This window comes from Embiotoca jacksoni, unplaced genomic scaffold (genome assembly GCF_022577435.1).
Source record: "Embiotoca jacksoni isolate LCO1_2020_lvr unplaced genomic scaffold, fEmbJac1.0.p SCAF_15, whole genome shotgun sequence".
NCBI lineage: Eukaryota > Metazoa > Chordata > Actinopteri > Embiotocidae > Embiotoca > Embiotoca jacksoni.
This window is the reverse complement of record NW_027185285.1, coordinates 8,103,035-8,121,592: the sequence shown is the minus strand read 5'-3', so window position 1 is coordinate 8,121,592 and position 18,558 is coordinate 8,103,035. Positions and strand designations below refer to the sequence as shown.

At 39.8% G+C, this 18,558-nt stretch overlaps 1 protein-coding gene across 2 annotated transcripts in view; it reads left to right on the top strand.

Moving 5' to 3' along the window:
* Positions 1-16,411, top strand: part of LOC138198104 (protein phosphatase 1 regulatory subunit 29) — a 66,555-nt gene extending 50,144 nt beyond the window's left edge. For both annotated transcript variants that reach the window (XM_069149301.1, XM_069149302.1), the window contains 2 exons: positions 8,647-9,317; positions 9,440-16,411. In XM_069149301.1, the coding sequence (XP_069005402.1) occupies positions 8,979-9,317; positions 9,440-11,968 (2,868 nt within the window). In that variant the 5' untranslated portion in view covers positions 8,647-8,978 and the 3' untranslated portion in view covers positions 11,969-16,411. The remainder of the gene's footprint in view (positions 1-8,646; positions 9,318-9,439) is intronic.
* The last annotated feature ends 2,147 nt before the right edge of the window (positions 16,412-18,558 follow it).

Sequence of the window (18,558 nt, the reverse complement as noted above, 5' to 3'; positions counted from 1 at the left end):
CTGCAACCCCTGTCAGCAGTGGGATTTCATCTTTCTTGTAAAATGTGAGACAATCAACAAACCAACAAAAATGTATTTGAAACTGTAATTAATACTGAAGTGTTGGGGGAGAAAGTCACACATGATATGCACTTCTATAAGATTAAAATTACTGATCAGCACATGCAATATTGAAATTACCCAACCTCCTGGAGTGAAATAAATCCTGTCTGATCGGAGCTTTTATTTTTTCCAGTGCGCTGCACAGTCATTTTCATTAGCCACAATCAGATCTGTTGAGCTGTAATTTAAGCCCCATCCACTTCCCCGATCAGCGGCTGTTTGATTTGTTGATCCGGAAATTGATCAAAGAATGCCATATCTGACTGTCATGGACTTGATAAGCTGTTTTTGGATGATCTATATGTATTTCAACCACACAGGAATGGCGTTAGTTGTGCTTTCTTTTTATTCTTCTTTTTTGATCCATCTTGAAGGTTTTGTTTGAATCCTCTGACTGTTTATGATATCTCATGTCAGAACATTTCTCACAGGCCCTTCATGTCTGAACATTTTAGACATGAGGCAGATGGAGCCTCTCATCTCTCGGAGGCAAGGGGGAACTTAACACAGTAGCTGATGGTACATTCTTTTACCAGAGGATTACTAAGGCAGGAGGGATAGGTCTTTTTCTAGATGTGCAAAAAATGTGCTTTGTTGTTAGACTTCATGTTGGCCTTTGATTACTGTTGTAGTGGTATTTATAAAAGTTTTAGTTAGTTATTCATTTGTTTGATCATAATTATCATGGATTTGTACCGCTAACAGGTTTAAATCTTACTTCTCTAACATTTAAGTGGCTGCTGTTTTTGAAAGCCAGTTAAGAACCTTCTGAAACACCTTTCATTGATATAATGAATAGCTGCTAAGACATGTAAAGGTTGGTCTTGGCACTGCAAAGAGACTTTTTTTTAAAACAAATTTTTTTAATTTTTACCATTTTCTGCCACATTTCCTGCACTTCGTGGCATTATTGGCCAAGCTGCAATCTCTGACATTTCACTGACCTCAATCACAGAGTTATCCCAACTGCCCTTTGTACTTCACATCATACAGTTTCTGTTTCCCCCTGGCCCAGGTTCAGGCCACATGTCCTGCTTCTCTGTGCTACCATTCCCCAAATCCTATCCTAGTTTCTAGAAAAAAAAAAAAAAAAAAAAAAAAAAAAAATTGACAAGGTTGCCCTAACTGCATTTTAATTTATTATCGCTGACCTTAACCCAATATCTTTGTGGTATCTACCTTGGTTCTTCTACCAGAAACTCTCCAACCATCCCATTATCTTACAAGCCCAAGTCACACCATGGTACCACGTCCCCTGGCACACTGCCCAGTCATTCGGGGGACAGAAAAGAAAGTGTGTTAGTAGTGGTGATGCAGTGGTCAGTTGGGGGGCTTAGGTGCTTCGCTCCATTTAGCCCCAGACCGCCGGGCCTGACCGTCACGCACAACTACATCACTTCTTCCTGTGAGGCATCCAAGAAATGGATATGATGTCATGCATGAGCAGCCCAAGATGACTGCGGTCTAAACATCACACACTGGCAAACAGATATAAACGCGCAGAGAAGGTCAGAAAAGACATTAAAAAAAAGTGAGCCAGACATTTGAGAAAAGAAGCAAGAAGTTGAAAAGATCTCAAGGAGTACAAGATGATAAAATATGAATTATAGATCAAACTTAAGACAAATTGTTGGAAGACTTTTCCCCTAACTATCCCTTTCATTCCTTTCTGCCTTCGCTCTCTCTCTCTCTCTGCAAGTACTGCTACCTCACTCTCCAAAAATTGGGTTTTCTGCAGCCTGGATCATCCAATAATGCAGTGCATCCAAGGTGATTTGTGTTTCAGCAGCATGGGACTCTGTCTCTGTTCTTTGTGACTGTGAATAAGAAGATTGTGATCACAGATCAAACACAGCCCCTCATCACTACTGTCTCAGCTGTCTCTCCCACTGCCCTTTCTCTTTTCTTCCTCTCTCCTCTCCATTTTCCTAATTTATTTATATCTTCTTGCATTTCTCTGTCCTACTTGAGCAACAAATAGCTTCTCAAGATAAAGGAAGGACGATTCAAACACGAATTCACGCAGCTTTTTATGTGTTGACGAGCATTTTAAAAATGTAAAAACAAACATGTTGAAGGTGCGCAATTAGAAAAATGAAATGTACATCTTTAAACACTGACAGGATTGAACAAGCAACATTTTGCTCTGCGGTGCTTAACAAAGCAGTGCTGCTGCTTTTTTGCAGATTCTTCTTTTGACCACTGAGAAATCATCTGTTCCACTCCGACTTACACACGGTGACTCTCTCAGAGGAGCCTCATCCATCTGTAGTTGTGTTTGCCTCATCCCTAAGCCCTGTGTGAAGTGGAGAGGAAAGAGTGTTTTGCTCATAGCCCCAGCCTTTCCACTGACTGCACTCCGGGGAAACCGGCCAGGACGCGAGCGAGGTATAACAAAAGCGTAGACTGATGGAGAAGAGAGTGATAGGAGGAGAGCGAGCAAGAGGAAGAGACAAACTGAAGGACAGGAACAAATATTGCTTGTAGAGGGATTAGAGGAGTTGTGAGACAAAGCGAGGTAGAGGAGAAGGAGAGGGAACGGGAGACTAAAAAGATCTTGAGAGACCTCGGAGCAGAAAGATAAAGAGCAGAAGGCAGGCAAACATAGAAAGAGGGGTTTCAGGAGATTATTGTCTATAGTGGTTGTCTGTGATGAACAGTTTGTCAGTCAAATAAGTTGGGGTTAAACAAGTCACTTCAGTCACAGCGAACGCACACACCTGCAGCTGAATGATCACACGTCCCCTATAGTGTGACCCCAGGTCTGTTTTGTATCTTATTGTTTGCATGTGTGTTTCTGTGTGTGTACTAGCACCTAATTGTTGTGAACATTATGCAACATATGTGCATGAAGAGCTGAAAATGATTTTTAAGAAAAAGCAAAGCACTTCGCTGCTTTTGTTAATGCTGTGGTTACATGTGCTGAATAGCAGCGGTCAGATAAATGGAAGGTTTGAGTGTGGTGCGCAGAAAGTTGATTGACAGCCACAGAACATAGTATTCTTCTTCAGTCTTAAAAATCACAAAGCCTTGCACCTAAACATCCCCATCACCCACTTTGAAATAACAGTAACCATAGTGACCTGAGTCTGCTCCAAATCCCTTTCATAAATAGAAATACAATTCATTCAAACTCGTGATCGGCCTGTGCACGCTCAAAGGGGTTGTTGTTGCAAAGCTTAATTGGAGAAGGAAAGAAACAATAGGTTTGGCTTTGGAAAACATGGAAACTTACTGAGAATGGACTTCTTTAGATAACTGTTTCCCCACTGAATTGTTCCCCTGGCCATTATATGCTCAATATTATTTGTTTTCTTCCTTTTTTGTTATGTTCCTTTGAAATCAGCTCTTGATTTGAATCATGGTGGGAGAAATCAAATCTATTCAGTTTCCAACAACATGATGAAACTAGGGAAAATATTTTTTGGCAGAGCATGGCCAATACAAAAAAAAACTTGTTTAGCAGAATATCTTGTTTGTGTGTGTGTGTGTATCTGGCACTATTCTATTTATCTGCTTTATAGTATCTACTGTTTTGTGATCTCTTGAAATCAAATGGCACAATTGTATATTACAATATTACAATTTTTACTGAAACATCCCAGTCAGAAGAGACTCAAGTTACAAAAATAAGCTGCTGCCAGACGTTTCTTAGCATCTACCAAAATAATCATTGGAGAATTGGCACGGATCAACAAACGCTACAACTTCAACAGATATTTTGTTGTCATTTTGTTCATCGAGACTGTCGAACCTTATTTGATACCCTTAAGAGTAACTAGCAGGTCTCAGTGCAGATATTTCCACTATTTGGTTTCCCTCACTAAGCAACAGGTATTATGGGTATCTCCTTTTCTTAGTAATTTCAATATTCTATTTCTGTTTATGTTTTTGTATTTTGATATTTCAAAAATAAAATACCACCAGGTGCAAAAACCTGCAACGCTGAGCCTGCCATTGCCTCTGGAAATGTAATTGTGCTGTGAACACTCACAAATAAAACATGAATTGACATTTAGCATATAGAAATATGTAATATCAGTCAACTTATACAACATATTTTACAGTCCTTTTATCATTATGTTTCATAATTTAAAACATGAATTTAAAAAAGTGCAAAAGTCTGCCATCAGCAATCCTATTACCTCCAAAAACCCAACTACTTGTACATGATACTGTTCACTCTACACATTACATTAGTGTTAGAAGCTTCTCTATGAATGAATATTATTATCAGTTGATCAGTAATCACAATGTTTTGGAATGTTATTGATTCCTATTTCTACTTTCACATCTCCTAAATTTTATTTCTACGCTCAGACAAATCTATAGCGCTCTCAGAATGCACCTAGAAGGCAGGAGGACCTTGTCTGATTGTGTAATGAGCTGCTGCCTGACTAAATCAAATGGTAATTACGCACAGATTGTGAGCACAAATTTAATGAAAAGTACAGGGAAAATTTTTCCCATTTGCCCCACATTTTCGAGTGGATAAATGTGAGTCACTTTGTTTTAACATGTTTGTTCAGTGAGTACATATAATTCACAGGTGACACAATCCAAAATGACAGCATCATATGCAGCCAGAAGCCAGACGGGTCCCAGCAAATGAATTTACATTTGGACTGACATTGGCCTGGGACCAGGAATCATGATGGGAATACTGTAGAAGAGATATGGACCCCCTCCAAATCCAGCACCTGTCACAGTCAGTGCTCATTGGAGGCTGCTCGAATTCAGGGAGGGGAGTTTCATTATCGTGGCTAATGAAGCGGAAGAGGCATGCTGATTTGATGCAAATGCCAACAACATCCTATTCTCTGTGCATTAGGCTTAATTGGCACTGTCAATCATAAGTGTGATTCCATGGCAACAGTGGGGATCAATATGAGCTTGTACAGAGAGTAACCCAGATTTGTATCACCTGAAGTGATGGGGCTGATGAAGTGTGTGGTATGCTACCTGCATGTGTGTGTGTTTGTGTGCTTATGACAAAGATTTACAATCCTGCCCTGATGTTTTTCTTTAAAACCATTGCTCCAAAGATGAGCAGAAACAGATTTTGAATATATTTGGAAAAGGGGAGTTTACTAAATTTACTGTACGTATAACAACAGTTTCTGAGTTCTGGATGCTGTATTGGGCTTTTCGTGGTTTGATGAAGCACATGGTGCAATGGTTTGTCAGCTTCTGTACTTTGTGTCAAACACTCAGCAGCAGAGAAATCTTTGGCCATCAGGCTTGGGACCAAATAAAAAAAATGCACCCCCTACGTATTCAACTAAAGAATATGAAATTATAACTACTTTCCCAGAAAACCATCTTAAAGTAATAATCCAACCTTTTTTTAAAAAAAAAATCATCACAACATGAAGTTAGATTATTTTTTTTTTCTACTTAATTCACCTTTTCTAGTTTTGGTTTTCAGAACACTTCAGAACTGAGTTGTCCTGCCGTGAAGTCTTTTGCCTTGAAGTAATGAGTTAAATGAATAGATGACGCTTTTAAAGAAAGTAGTTTATTAGCAGATTTCCAAGCAAAAAGCAACTAAATAGATCACACATCATGCGTTATTTAGTCAAGATTTGTTGGTGTCAATATAGTAATTTTTCACTGACAAAGGTCCTTTACTGTTATTTTTTAAGTGAAACAATAAGTTAAAGTTATGTTTTCCGTACACCAGAGCACATGGATTTTGCTTCGTCTACGACAGCTTTAGTTTACAAAACCCCAATAACAGTCAATAACTCCAGCTGTATCTTTTTTTTTATGTTTGTAATTTATGGGATTATGTTTTTTAAAAAGGAAGATTTGTGTTTCCAAATGTATTGGAGGTGAAAGTTAAACACACATGTATACAGAGATGTGTATATAAAACATTCATTGTATAAAAAGCTCCAAAAATATGTTTAAAAAAAAAAAAAAAAAAAAAATCTTACAATGTACAGCTGCAGTCTGGTGCAATGAAGGGGGTTTGATCGTATGTCCTACATTTACAAATGGATCACTGACATGAGTCATGCATTTTTCCTTTAGAGACAGGTGTTCTGCATACCCCATATTCCTAATTATGTAATGATATCCCTAAACACGCACACATGCAGACATCATAGGTTTCCTGCATCCCTCGTGAGCCCTCTAGGTTACATTATGTGGAGCAGTAAATGAGATCACGTCTCACGTGGAGGGGATAAAACTCAGACAAGAGAGCAAGACAATCAATTGCAGAGGAAGGTCTTGAAATGTGCTTGGTGATGGGCTGAATAGAGAATACATTTGTTCCACTAGAGAGCAGTGGAACAAATGAAGAGAATAATATATAATGTATTCACAATGTACCTGCACGTGTGGAGATAAAGAAACCACAACTGTGCAAGCAAAGTTTAATTTGACTATATGCCAAACCAAACTGGTGGAACTCCATGGAAAATTACAGTAAAAGTTTAGTAAGTGATTCATTTTATGTGACTTGGGGTTGCAACATTGATTTGAAAGAAAATAGAAGTGATTAGTTAATAGTATTGGCCTTCTACTAATCAGATCATTTATTGTTGAAATACTGAAGAATGGAGAAAATTGCAATCTTCTTGAAGTGATGTTTAGATTGATTTGATGCTGGTCATGTAAATATAACAATACGGTTGATTATATAAATGTTTGTCTGTAACATTTTTATGGACTAGTAAAAAGACTTATGTCGCATATTTTCACGCAGCCAGTATAGAAGAAAATTATACTCATATTCAAGCCACACATTTTACTGTGAAACATTTAGTATGTCATATGTAATGTAGTGTGTAATACATCAAATCTCAAATTTAGTTTTTGGTATCATGAGCAAAACATGGGTGGAGACGTGCCTGAATAATTTTACAGTAAAAGAGGAAACAAACCGCTTAAAATTTAAATCCATTACACTCATCTCTTGTGTCCAGTTGGATTTATCTAATACTTTTTGGCTGGTTTCATGTTGGCTAAAACATCAACATTAACATCAATTTGTTTTCAAATTACATTACAAGTGTCGTGAAACAGATTGCTGACCAGTTCTGAGGGAGTTGTGAGTCATTAAATCTAAATCAGTTCTGGCTGTCTACTTGTCAACAGACCATACACGCTTAAATGCAGCTTTGTCATTAAATCCATTTGCCAACCACAAGCCGACACACTCATCACCACATTTTACAACTACTTTGACCTGTTTCTTACAGGAAAAGGAGACAATTAACCTAACAGGTGCCTAAGGTCCTTAGATACAGGATAATTTACCATCTACACAATATTTAGGTATTACAGTTTTCTGCAGTAGTAAGTAGATTAAAAAAAGAAGATGGACCTAATTCTCTACTTGCACCTCTGGGGACTATGGACCAGAATAAACTGTAATGAGCTCAATACTTTTCTGGAATTAGAAAGAAGTCTGAATTCGGAGTGCAAGAAAAAGAAAGAGATTTGCCCTGTTCCTCAGAGAAACAGACCGATTTTCTTTGTTGTTTTCATGGAACAGTGATGGAAATCAAGAGAATGTAAAGAAAGAGTATATGTGGGATGATAGATGAGAGAACATTACTAAGATAAACAAACTGCTGTATAATATCCTTTACAAGATACATACATCAAGTGTCTTGTTTAGAATCTGTCTTGACAGCTTTGGTTTGTATGCCTGTAGCTGTGTCCATGTGCATACATGCATAATGTTATTCGGATATGTACGTGTTTAATTGTGTACTCATGCACACACTTGTCTGAGAGCATGTGTCCATTTCAGCATGCATGTTTGTGCAATATTTGTGTACATGTAAGTATGTTTTTCCCAGCTGCTGAGCCGGCAAGAGGACAATGTCTGTCATGATGCAACAGGCAGCTAATCCCCTCCTTATGTAAACGCTTGACTGCTATTCAAATGACATGCAGATGGGTTAGAGAGCTTAGGTTTTGGCAGGATAGTGTCATAACAAGGAATTTCTAGGGAGACAATGTGCTGTCAGCATTTGGGTGATTAATGCTGCACTTCGTGTCTAAAATAGGCCCTCTCGAGGCTCAGGAGAGATGGGCAGGTGCACACACTGTAGGTATTAGCCAAAGCTTGATGACCTCATAGCTTTGCAAGGTGGAGGACTACGGGGGCCGGTGGGGCTAAGTGCACATGCAGTGGGATAAAAGAAGACCTTTTGGGGCAAATGATAAGAAAGAACAAACAGCTGAAGACAGAAGTATAAAACAAGCCCAGATAAAAATTGAGATTGATTTTGTGATGCCTGGAGGTTGAGTAAATAGAATTATTCTGACAAAGTGCCATGTTACAGAAATGTATTGGCGTTTGAAATAATTTGCCCTTAAACATTCATTTAGATTCATGAGTCGATTGATTATTGTCATTCTTCAATACATATTGCAGGCAATTCAGGCAAAGCAGGCAATATATTATCAATATGACACTTAAATACATTTTCAATTCCTTTTAATAAAGATTAGTCTTTGCCATCATGTACAATAACATATTGCTTTTTTGTAATGTTTTTTTTTGTTATTTTTTCCTTACAGATCGTGCAGATTTTTTCCAAAGGTAATTGAGTCAGTCACCACTGAGGCTTGTGGAAAGAGTATGAAGACAAGCTGTGTCACCTCACATTGCAGCCCAAGAAGATCTACTTTAACATGGGTTCTCTGCTAATCACCATGATGCTGAGACTGGCATTGTGAAGCCTTCACCCCTTTTTCAGCACCCAACCCAGACCCATCTCCTCTTTCGAAATCCTTCCTAGCATCTTTTGTTGCTTCCCCTTTCACCTGCAAATACATCCTTATTTCCTGTCTGCCCCTACGTCCCTTCGATTTATAGCGTCCCCTCTTTTTCATTTTTTTTCCTCGGCATCATGCAGGGTGCTTCTACAAGCTCCATTCTCCTTCTTATTCTTCCCTCCCTCCTATTCTTCTCCTATTTCCCCAATATGGCCAATGCGGACTGCTGGCTCATTGAGGGGGACAAAGGCTATGTGTGGCTAGCTATATGCAGTCAGAACCAGCCGCCGTATGAGACTATACCCCAGCACATAAACAACACGGTCCATGACTTGAGATTAAATGAGAACAAGCTCAAAGCCGTGCTCTTCAGTTCCATGTATCGCTTTACCAACTTGACTGACCTCAACCTTACCAAGAATGAAATCAGCTACATTGAGGATGGAGCCTTTGCAGGACAAGCCAATCTACAGGTACCTTACCATTTTGGCCACTCTATGAAAATCATTTGAAGATATTTTGAAAAGGTTTTTCCAGAAAACTAAGGGTTTAATTATTTAACATATACCTTAATGCTTTTTTGTGTTTTTCTCAGGTTCTTCAATTGGGCTACAACAAGGTGACGAATTTAACTGAGGGCATGATGCGAGGGCTTGGTCGCATGCAATGTCTCTTTTTGCAGCATAACCTTATTGAGGTTATTGCCAGCAATGCATTTTGGGAGTGTCCAAGCCTCAGCAGCATTGACCTGTCATCCAACAAGCTTGCCCGAATTGACCCGTCCACATTCACAGTTCTCAGTCGGCTAATGGTGTGTGAACTGGCAGCAAATCCATTCCACTGTGGCTGTGATCTTTATAGTTTCCTAACCTGGTTGGAGTTCTTTAACAATGTCTCACATACCTATGACCGCCTCCAGTGTGAGACACCCCGGGAAATGTTTGGCTTCCCCTTACTGAGTCCTATTGCTGCGGGACATGCAGGTCGGAATGCCAAAAACATTTTGTACCATCATTGCCGAGATGGTGTGATGATTCCAGGAATGACTTCTCTTCCACCAGATCTGGATGGTCCTTCTGGGATCGGACCAGAGATGTTTGGTGGTGTGGGGCCGTTCCACCAGCCCACAACCTCTTCCTCATCTACAGAAGACAGCTTCAGCCCCAGTATTAAGCTCCATCATGTCTCTTTGTCATCAGCCTCTCTCCTTGTGAAGATTCCAAGGCCCTACAGCAAAATGTATATCCTAACCCAATACAACCAAACATACGTGTCTGATGTCATGAATTTAAAGAACAAGAAGGAGATGATTACCCTCAACAAGCTCAAGCCACACAACAATTACACCTTCTGTGTAGCGTCCATCCGCAACTCCCAACGTTACAACCATACCTGCCTCCAGTTTTCCACTAGAGGTCAAAATCCAGATGATAGAATCCCAACACCTTCCACCACCACTCACTATATAATGACCATTGTGGGCTGCCTTTTTGGTATGCTCATTGTTTTAGGCTTCGTCTATTATTGTCTGCGTAAGAAACGGATGCATGATGAGAAGAAGAAGTCCATCTGTGTCAAGAAAACTATACTGGAAATGCGGTATGGGCCAGAGGTGGCAGCAGCAGTAGCAAACGATCCATCTGCAGTCCACAAGCTTCAGGAACAGTCCAGGGAACATCACCAGTACCAACATCATCATGGAGGAAAACTGCCCATGTCCACATCTTCCAGCTCGGGAATGCTCCACTCAGCCAACACCACTTCTTCAAGACTTTCTTCTATCCCACAAGTGGAAAAGATGGCCACTGCCTTTTCGGAGGCCATGGCTACAAGCAAAGGAAACTATATGGACATCAGAACTGGTGGGGCAGGGTTGGAGAGGATGGTAGATGGTGGCCTTGGAGGGATGAGGGGGGATGACCTTAGGGACGATGATGGAACTGATCTTGGCGATGACTCTGATGATGATGGACATGGCTCTGCATCAGAGATCTCCACCATTGCCATGGAGGTGGACAAGGTTAACCAGATAATTAACAACTGCATTGATGCACTGAAATTGGATGCAGCAGCAGTAGCTGCTTCAGGGGCCTCTACTAACCCTACAGCTTCCTCCAATCCCACGTCCCCGCCACCCACCAGCACATCCTCCCTTACTCGTGGCCTAATCCCACTCTCCCAAGCGCTGACAGAGACATGCCAGGTCATTGCTCCAAACAAAATCCCTCCTCCACCTCCACTCCCCGCCTTAAATACCCCTCTCTCTGAGCGTCCAGGGATCAGTGGTGGTGGCTTTGTCATCACTCCTCCCTACAGGCCCCCTCCTCCCGCCACTGCTGTACGTCCCATTCAGCGGCAAATGAGTGCAGATGCAGCTGTGGTTATTGTAAATGCTGTCAAGAAACAATGCAGCACCACGTCTTGTGGCTCAATGGGTCGAGACAGGGAACGTGGAGGAGCTCGGGTGTACAGCCTGGATGTTCCTGAGCCAAGGAGCCCTGATGGCTGTAATCAACAACAGCAGCAATACCAAGATCGGGCCAGTCCTGTGGGCTGTGGGGAGCCCTTTGAGAGGCTGCCTTTAGTGGGGAGTGGGAGCTGCGGTGGAGGGGGTGGTGGTGGTTGCGACAGTGGTGGTGTTGGTGCCCAACATCAGGACAGCCAGAAGCAACACCTTTACCACCACCAACAACAAATACAACAACAACAACAGCAGCAGCAGCAGCAGCAGCTGGAGGTGCAGCAGGACTACCACTGCTCGGAACACCGCCACTCCGTCCCAGCTCTCTACTATGAAGGTTCCCACCAGGGCTCCCCAGCCCAGAGAGTTTCCTTCCTAAAGCCCCTGACACGCTCCCGCAGGGACGCAACATCTTACTCACAGCTTTCGCCTGCTCGCCACCATTCCAGTTACTCTGGCTACTCTTCTAGCCCAGAGTACTCCTCAGAGAGCTCACTGCGCATCTGGGAGCGTTTTCGTCCCTACCGGAAAGGCCAGCGTGATGAGGCCTGTTATGTGACGGCTGGAAATGCCCTTCGAAAAAAGGTGCAGTTTGCTAAAGGCGAGGACCTACATGACATCCTTGATTATTGGAAGGGTGTGTCAGCACAGCAGAAGCTGTGACTGGGTACCAGAGTTAAGCATTTCGGGAAAAAGAGTTAGGATACTTCTTTTTCTGATAATCCTGTGGGCCAGAGGAACCATTTGAAGTTCATGGGGCAAAAAATGTAGGACAAAATTTTGCCTTTGGGTCTTTTTTTTTTTTTTGGCATGCTAGGTGTATAGAATATTGTGCTAAGAGCAAGGACTGTGAAACTGTGCCTGGGATCTGAGAATCATCACAGTTTTTTTATTTTATACTTCATTGTAGCACCTTTTCTGGATCATTCTTATTTAGTGTTTGTGGGTTCCTTTTATAGAACAGGGAACAAATGCGCAGTGTAATTTATTACTATTCGAGTGATCACGTTTTGTGATCCTACGGACCATCTTTATCAGTGCCATGTTTTCATCTGTGGGTAATCACAGAGGGTAAATGCTGATACCCGTCAATTCAAACTTGTGTGATTTAAGATATTTCCTGTTTTGTACTGGTTGCGATGTCCACATGAATATGTTTAGACTTTGAAGAGAAGGTAGACTATGAAAGGGTGGGATCTGTGCTTTGTTACAAATGACAACATGTGGCAGAGTGAGTTGTTAAATACAGGCCCTCTCTCTCTTCCCCTCTCGAGGCTGAGGTGTTTGCATTTCAAAAATACCTTTTACACAAAAAGAGCTGACAAATTGTAAAGAAATAAACATATTAACTGTAGCAATGAGAAAAATAGTCAAGTGGGCTTGAAAGAAATCATCAGAGAGATATTTAAGTGGAGCCATCGAGCCTATAACAGTGCAGTGACTGCGTCTGAGGTGTCAAACACAATCTTTCTTGCATGGTCCAGGAATATGGTGAGTAAAGATTGTTCTGCCACAAACGCACCTGAACGTCCTAAATAGCCTTGAACTAAATTCTGATTAGAGTTGTTGTCTTATTTTGAAGCAGCACAGATAACAAATCAACGTTCCCTTAGATGCTATTAGCCTGATGGTGCGTAAGAGGGTAAATTAACTATGGAAAGAATAAATAAAGTGATTGATAGGATCCAGTTACAAAAAGCTACGAGGGATGTGACCCATATGTGACAGAGATAAATAAATCAAAATAAATAAATAAAAATCGTGAGGGGCTATAAAAGAAAAATGCGATCAAGGGGTCAGCAGATGAGTCAAATAATGTTCTGCAGCCACAGTGAATGTAAGTAGATTACAAGCAGGTTATAGGAATGTTTATTTTCATCATTTAGTGTGAGCACCACAGTACATTCCAAATCCTTTCTCTGACATTAGAACAAACAAGGCACAGAGGGAAAGGACACTTCTAATTACTGCCAATGTGTCTGTTCTGTTCTGGAAATTAATCCTATTGTTGTCTATAATTGATAACTTAATTAACCAACTTGTGACAGGCATGTCCGCGTGCTCTTTATGCCTGATGATTGTGTGTGTGGCTGTGTAGTACACAGTGGTCATTGTAAGCAGGTGTTGGCATGCCTTGTCAGATTATATTGTATATGCCCAAACTGACTTAAATTAATATTTGTCAATATTTTTGCCCAGTGGCTGGTTGTCTGAGTCTTAACAATACTAGATTATTTATGGCATGTACAAATGTACAGATGTCAAAAATGTTCGTTGTATTTTCCTAACATACATCACTTGACTATGATGCTCCAACATCTGTCTTGCTAATACAGCCATCACCAAATCGCTGTTCATGCACAATATAATCTATCCTTCTCTTGCCTATTCTATTGAAATTATCTATTTGTGATTTTCCTAGATGACAGTGCCATTATCTGGCAGTCTGACAAATGGCATCCGGCTTACCGAGAGTGCTGTATTTTCACATCATCAGCTAACATACACAATCAGAGACATCCTACCCTAACAAATGTGAAATTTGAATATGTCATCCTTGCTCCTGATTTTGGTCTATTGCCATGGTTTTGATGGCATTCTTATCTCTCTTCTGATCCTCACCTTCATACTGTGAATGACATTTATTTGATCCACCTCCCACCACATTTCCTTCTCCCATTAGTCTAATGGGATACCCAGTAGGTACAGCACGAGCAGGTTACTGAACACATGCTTTTCTTTATTGAATGAGGAGAGCTAGAAATGATCTTTCTTGCAGGCAAGACTTGGGTTCGCATAGCACATATCACCACTGCTTTTCTCTTTCTTCTTTTTTTTTTTAAGGCAGTTTAACACGCAATTGATTCCTCTGAATAAATGCAGGTTGAATGATATGCAAAAGTATGTTTATGTGTATCCTCACTGACTTCTGTATATCTTACTTCCTGTTTGTGTTCATGAAACATCTTTCTCTTTCTGTTTTTCCCTGTTTATTAAGATGTGTGGATACAGTCAGGGTCAGAGGTCATATCCCATGGATTCAGCTGCGAGTGTTGGGTCCACATGAGAACAAAAGTCTCACTGTTGTCTTAGTAACAGCCTACTTGGTATGTGTCACCTTATTTGCTTTCTTTTTATGATAAAGCACCAACTGATGTACATACAGTACAGTCTTGGAAAGTTTTAGTCTCCTGCTGATCTACTATTATCTGAAATAACAAAGTTTCCAAAGCAACATGTTACTGTGAACGACAGACTTTCACCAAATCAAAGGATTAACTTTACTTTGTACTTTGCTTGTATGTTCTAAGAGTATTTTTTTTCCCACAGAAGGAACTTGGTGTGTTTAATTCCCTTGATTGTCAACTGCCATGACAGGTTTACAGAAACGGTCACTGAGGATAAGCAAATGTTTAGGAATATCAGCATGGTCATCATTTCAGCTGCCATTTATGTTCATCTACCTGACACAATATAATGTGACAGAAACTACTGTTTATTACTGTTTTCATGGATGACTTTTAATTTCATGCATTTTCTATTTGAATTAACATATTTACACATCAATGTATTTTTCAGGAAATAGATTTTCAGGATAGATATTTAAGTGCTCTTCTGCTCAAATGTTATTCAACACCTGTTTGAATAGGCCAACCCAGCTAAGAACATTTTTGACATTGGGGGAAGAAGTGCCAATTTTTTTTAAATGATTTATAAGAGCATTTTCACTGTTGCTCAAATGAGTGCCATTGCTGTGGTTCAAGGACATATTGTGTTTCTCATCACTAACTACTTTAAAGCCACTGACAAATTAACAAGTGGAGCCACGCAAAATAGAAATTAAAAATAGCTTATACATTTGACAAGTGAGTCTTACAAGCAATTTTCAAATGAAATATGATTAAAACAACACAACAAAAACAGTTATAAATATAAACAAATTAATCCTTTAAAAAAAAAATACTCAGCACATTGCACTCCCAAATAAACATCTGCTTTTTATGTATTTGCAAAGCACCAATTGCTGTTTTAGACCAAACAATTGCGTTAATTGGTCTTGGCACTTAAGGGCGAATTAATAAACTGTTACTTCGCTGTTGGGTTTATGCTGGGCATAAGTCAGCTCAAAAAAAAAATCTATCAGCTGAATTAATTAAGAATTTAAGCAAGACCAGAAATATTTCTAAAAACATTAGCATGGCATTGTATCTGTTTTTTTGTCCCACAAAGACAGCATCCGCCAACAACAACAAAAATCTCTCTTCCTTCTCAGCCTGTATTCTCAGTGAACCCCTGGATAGTGTCTCTCTTGAAGATGGATGGTCCTTTTTGTGGCACCATCCTTTTTGTTTGTCTCAAAACCACAGGAAAGCCAGACGTGAGAAAGAAAACTAATGATCTATTCATGTTTAATCCTTTAGTAAGAGGCTGGCTTGGGTTACATCCCCTATGTCTCGATACTGCCACAAAATCAGAGATGTTTTCAGTTTTTAACATATTACTATAATCCTTTGATACTCAAAGTCTGGCACCAAATTAAACTAAATTCAGATTTCTTTAATCAGGGCCCAAAATGTGGAGTGGATTCATGTCTAATCAGTTCCTAAATGACCAAAAAGTAGTTAAATGCTTCCATTAGACAACAGTAAAATAAAGTTGCAGTCTTCTGATTTTTGAAGCACTCCCAAAGTGAAACATTACCTTAATGAGTGAGGATGTGTCCACATACATTTAAGTGGGAATCAAAAGGTTTCGAGACTGCTTGTGTTGATCAAGCTACGAAACTAGGAATAATTACCCACACGCAAAAGGAGGAGTGTTAGGACTTCTTGATTGCCCCTTGTACAAGTATCCCTTGAATAGTATTATCAACAATAGCCATTGACTGATGACACAGGACTAGTTCAATCATTCAGTAATATAAAAAATATTGTCATAACCATGAATACAGACATTAATAACCCATGTTGATGCAACAGAAACAGCAAACTGAAAACTATTTTTTTACATTATGTGGCATATGTGAGGGAGTGTTGAAAAAAATGTTCTGCTTCCCTTTTCCATCATGATTACAGAATGATAGCTTTATCTACAGAAGGAGCTAAACCCATCATTGGTCAATACGGTTTCTTTATGGAACCGGTGGCCCCCATGAGCAAAATGTCTGCTGGAAAAGCGAAACACACGGCCCTTGGTCATTGAGTACTGAAGCCAGGTAAATTGTTCATACCTTTGGCTGATTAGGATATCAGGGTTGTCAATATTTGTTGGACTTTGAGGTTGTTTGTATCTTGACATACAAGAAAATTCTCCATTTCAAGCCATGTTCCACTTGAGCACGCCAGCAAGCTACATTAACCCAGTCCACCGCCACATGACGAGACCCTTGACCCCTGACATGTTCTTGCAAGACTTACCACTCTGACTTTCTTTTGTACTTGCTAAAGTAATTTGTTTAAAAACAAAAAAAAAAATCATTGAAATATATGTTTTTCTTTATAGTCAATATATATTTTTAGTTTTTATAACAAAAGCCTAGCGGTGACTTTGCAGGTGCTGGGTGAAATCTTAGTGTTGCTATAGCAACTCGAAGCTACCGCCTGGCACCAAAGCTGCCCTTTCCCACTCCTTTCCCCTTCCCAAAACACACACACACATACACACACACACACACACACACACACACACACACACACACACACAATCAGAGTAGATGGCAAAAACAGAGGATAAAATATGAGTCAGAATGAGTCACAGACTGACTAAACTAAAATGACTCTCCTCCTGAAAGGCAGGTAATGGGCAAGGTCTTCAGAGAGGAGGGCAATGAGAAACATGTTGGCTGAATGCAGGCAGACATCTGGGAGAAAAAAAATTGCTTTGCTGCACAAAAATTTACCGTGCATGAATCAGTGCAAACACACGCACACACAGGCGCGCGCATAACAGAAGCATATTGTGAAAACCCTTTGTCCAAAACATTCAGAATTTCTCAGAACTAACAGTCGTTCTCTTCTAAAGCCTTAAGGATGGCAGTTTCATTTCCACTTAATTTTACGACAGGTGACAGGCAGGTATTAGCAGTGACAGTGGGTTGCAAATCCTTTCGTTTGGTATCTTCAGACCTTTTGTCTAATAGTCTGTTAAGTCCATTAGCACTGTGTGGGAGATTAGCCTGGATAATGTGTCACATTTGATAAAGGGAAAACTATCCTGTGTGTCTCCTCATGATAGAAAAAAACAATAATAAGTGCATGCCATTTTCTGTGTTACTCTAATGTGAAATTGTATTTATCTGGATAATGAAGAAGGAAATCAAAGACAAATTAAACATGTCTTGTATGACTGATTTCTTGGTCACTCTTCACACAGCTCTGATGGGCTGAGCACTGCCAGTGCTTCCTTTCCCACTGCCAAGCATTAAAAAGAAAAACATTGAACTGTAAAAACCTATGTGTTTCTGTTGCAAGCATTCACTGATAACCAAAAGTATTTCTCAGAATGTATTAGACTTCACATGTTATCCTTAAATAATACATTTTCTGAGCAGAAGAGCATTTGAATTCCTGCAAGTAAGCCACATTGGGCAATGGTTTGCCACCTGAGTGGACCCAGTTTCCAAAGAGGGACAAAGGACTCAAAGAATCTGTGAAATATCTGTGAATTTTGTATACTAGATAAAAGAAAAAAAAATACTAAGGTTAAAAATGCTTCTATGGATGTTTTATACTCAGCCTGATCTCTTGATATGTCTGTGTTTCTCTATTTTTAGTTGATTGTTTGTCTTTGTTTAGTTTGATTTGGGTTCTTTTGAGGGTGTGGGAGGGTCCATTACTGGGAATCGAGGGGACTGACTTTTAGCACTTGCGATGATATATGTTATAAAGGTTTAAGAACAGAGAAAGCTTAACATAGTATACTACATAAAAAGAAAAGTTGTTATATTTGCATGATTCCCTGTATTTTTTTGAGAGACAAAAATATATTGTTGTGTACAAATGGGTGGACGTACATTGAAAACAAAAACTGTAGGGGCTGAAATACAGTATTGTAAAGTAACTTTGATTTGAATATCTAGGTTTTAGCCGATTGTTTTTTTTTAATTCTGGGTGATGTTTTATATTTGCATTCTTGCCTACTGGTTTTCATTTGGTTGATTGTATTATATTCTGTCACCACAGTTCTGCTACTCTTTTAGCTGGGGGAGAGTGCAATGCACAGAGGGAGTAAACACATTTGAAGCTGATTGTTGT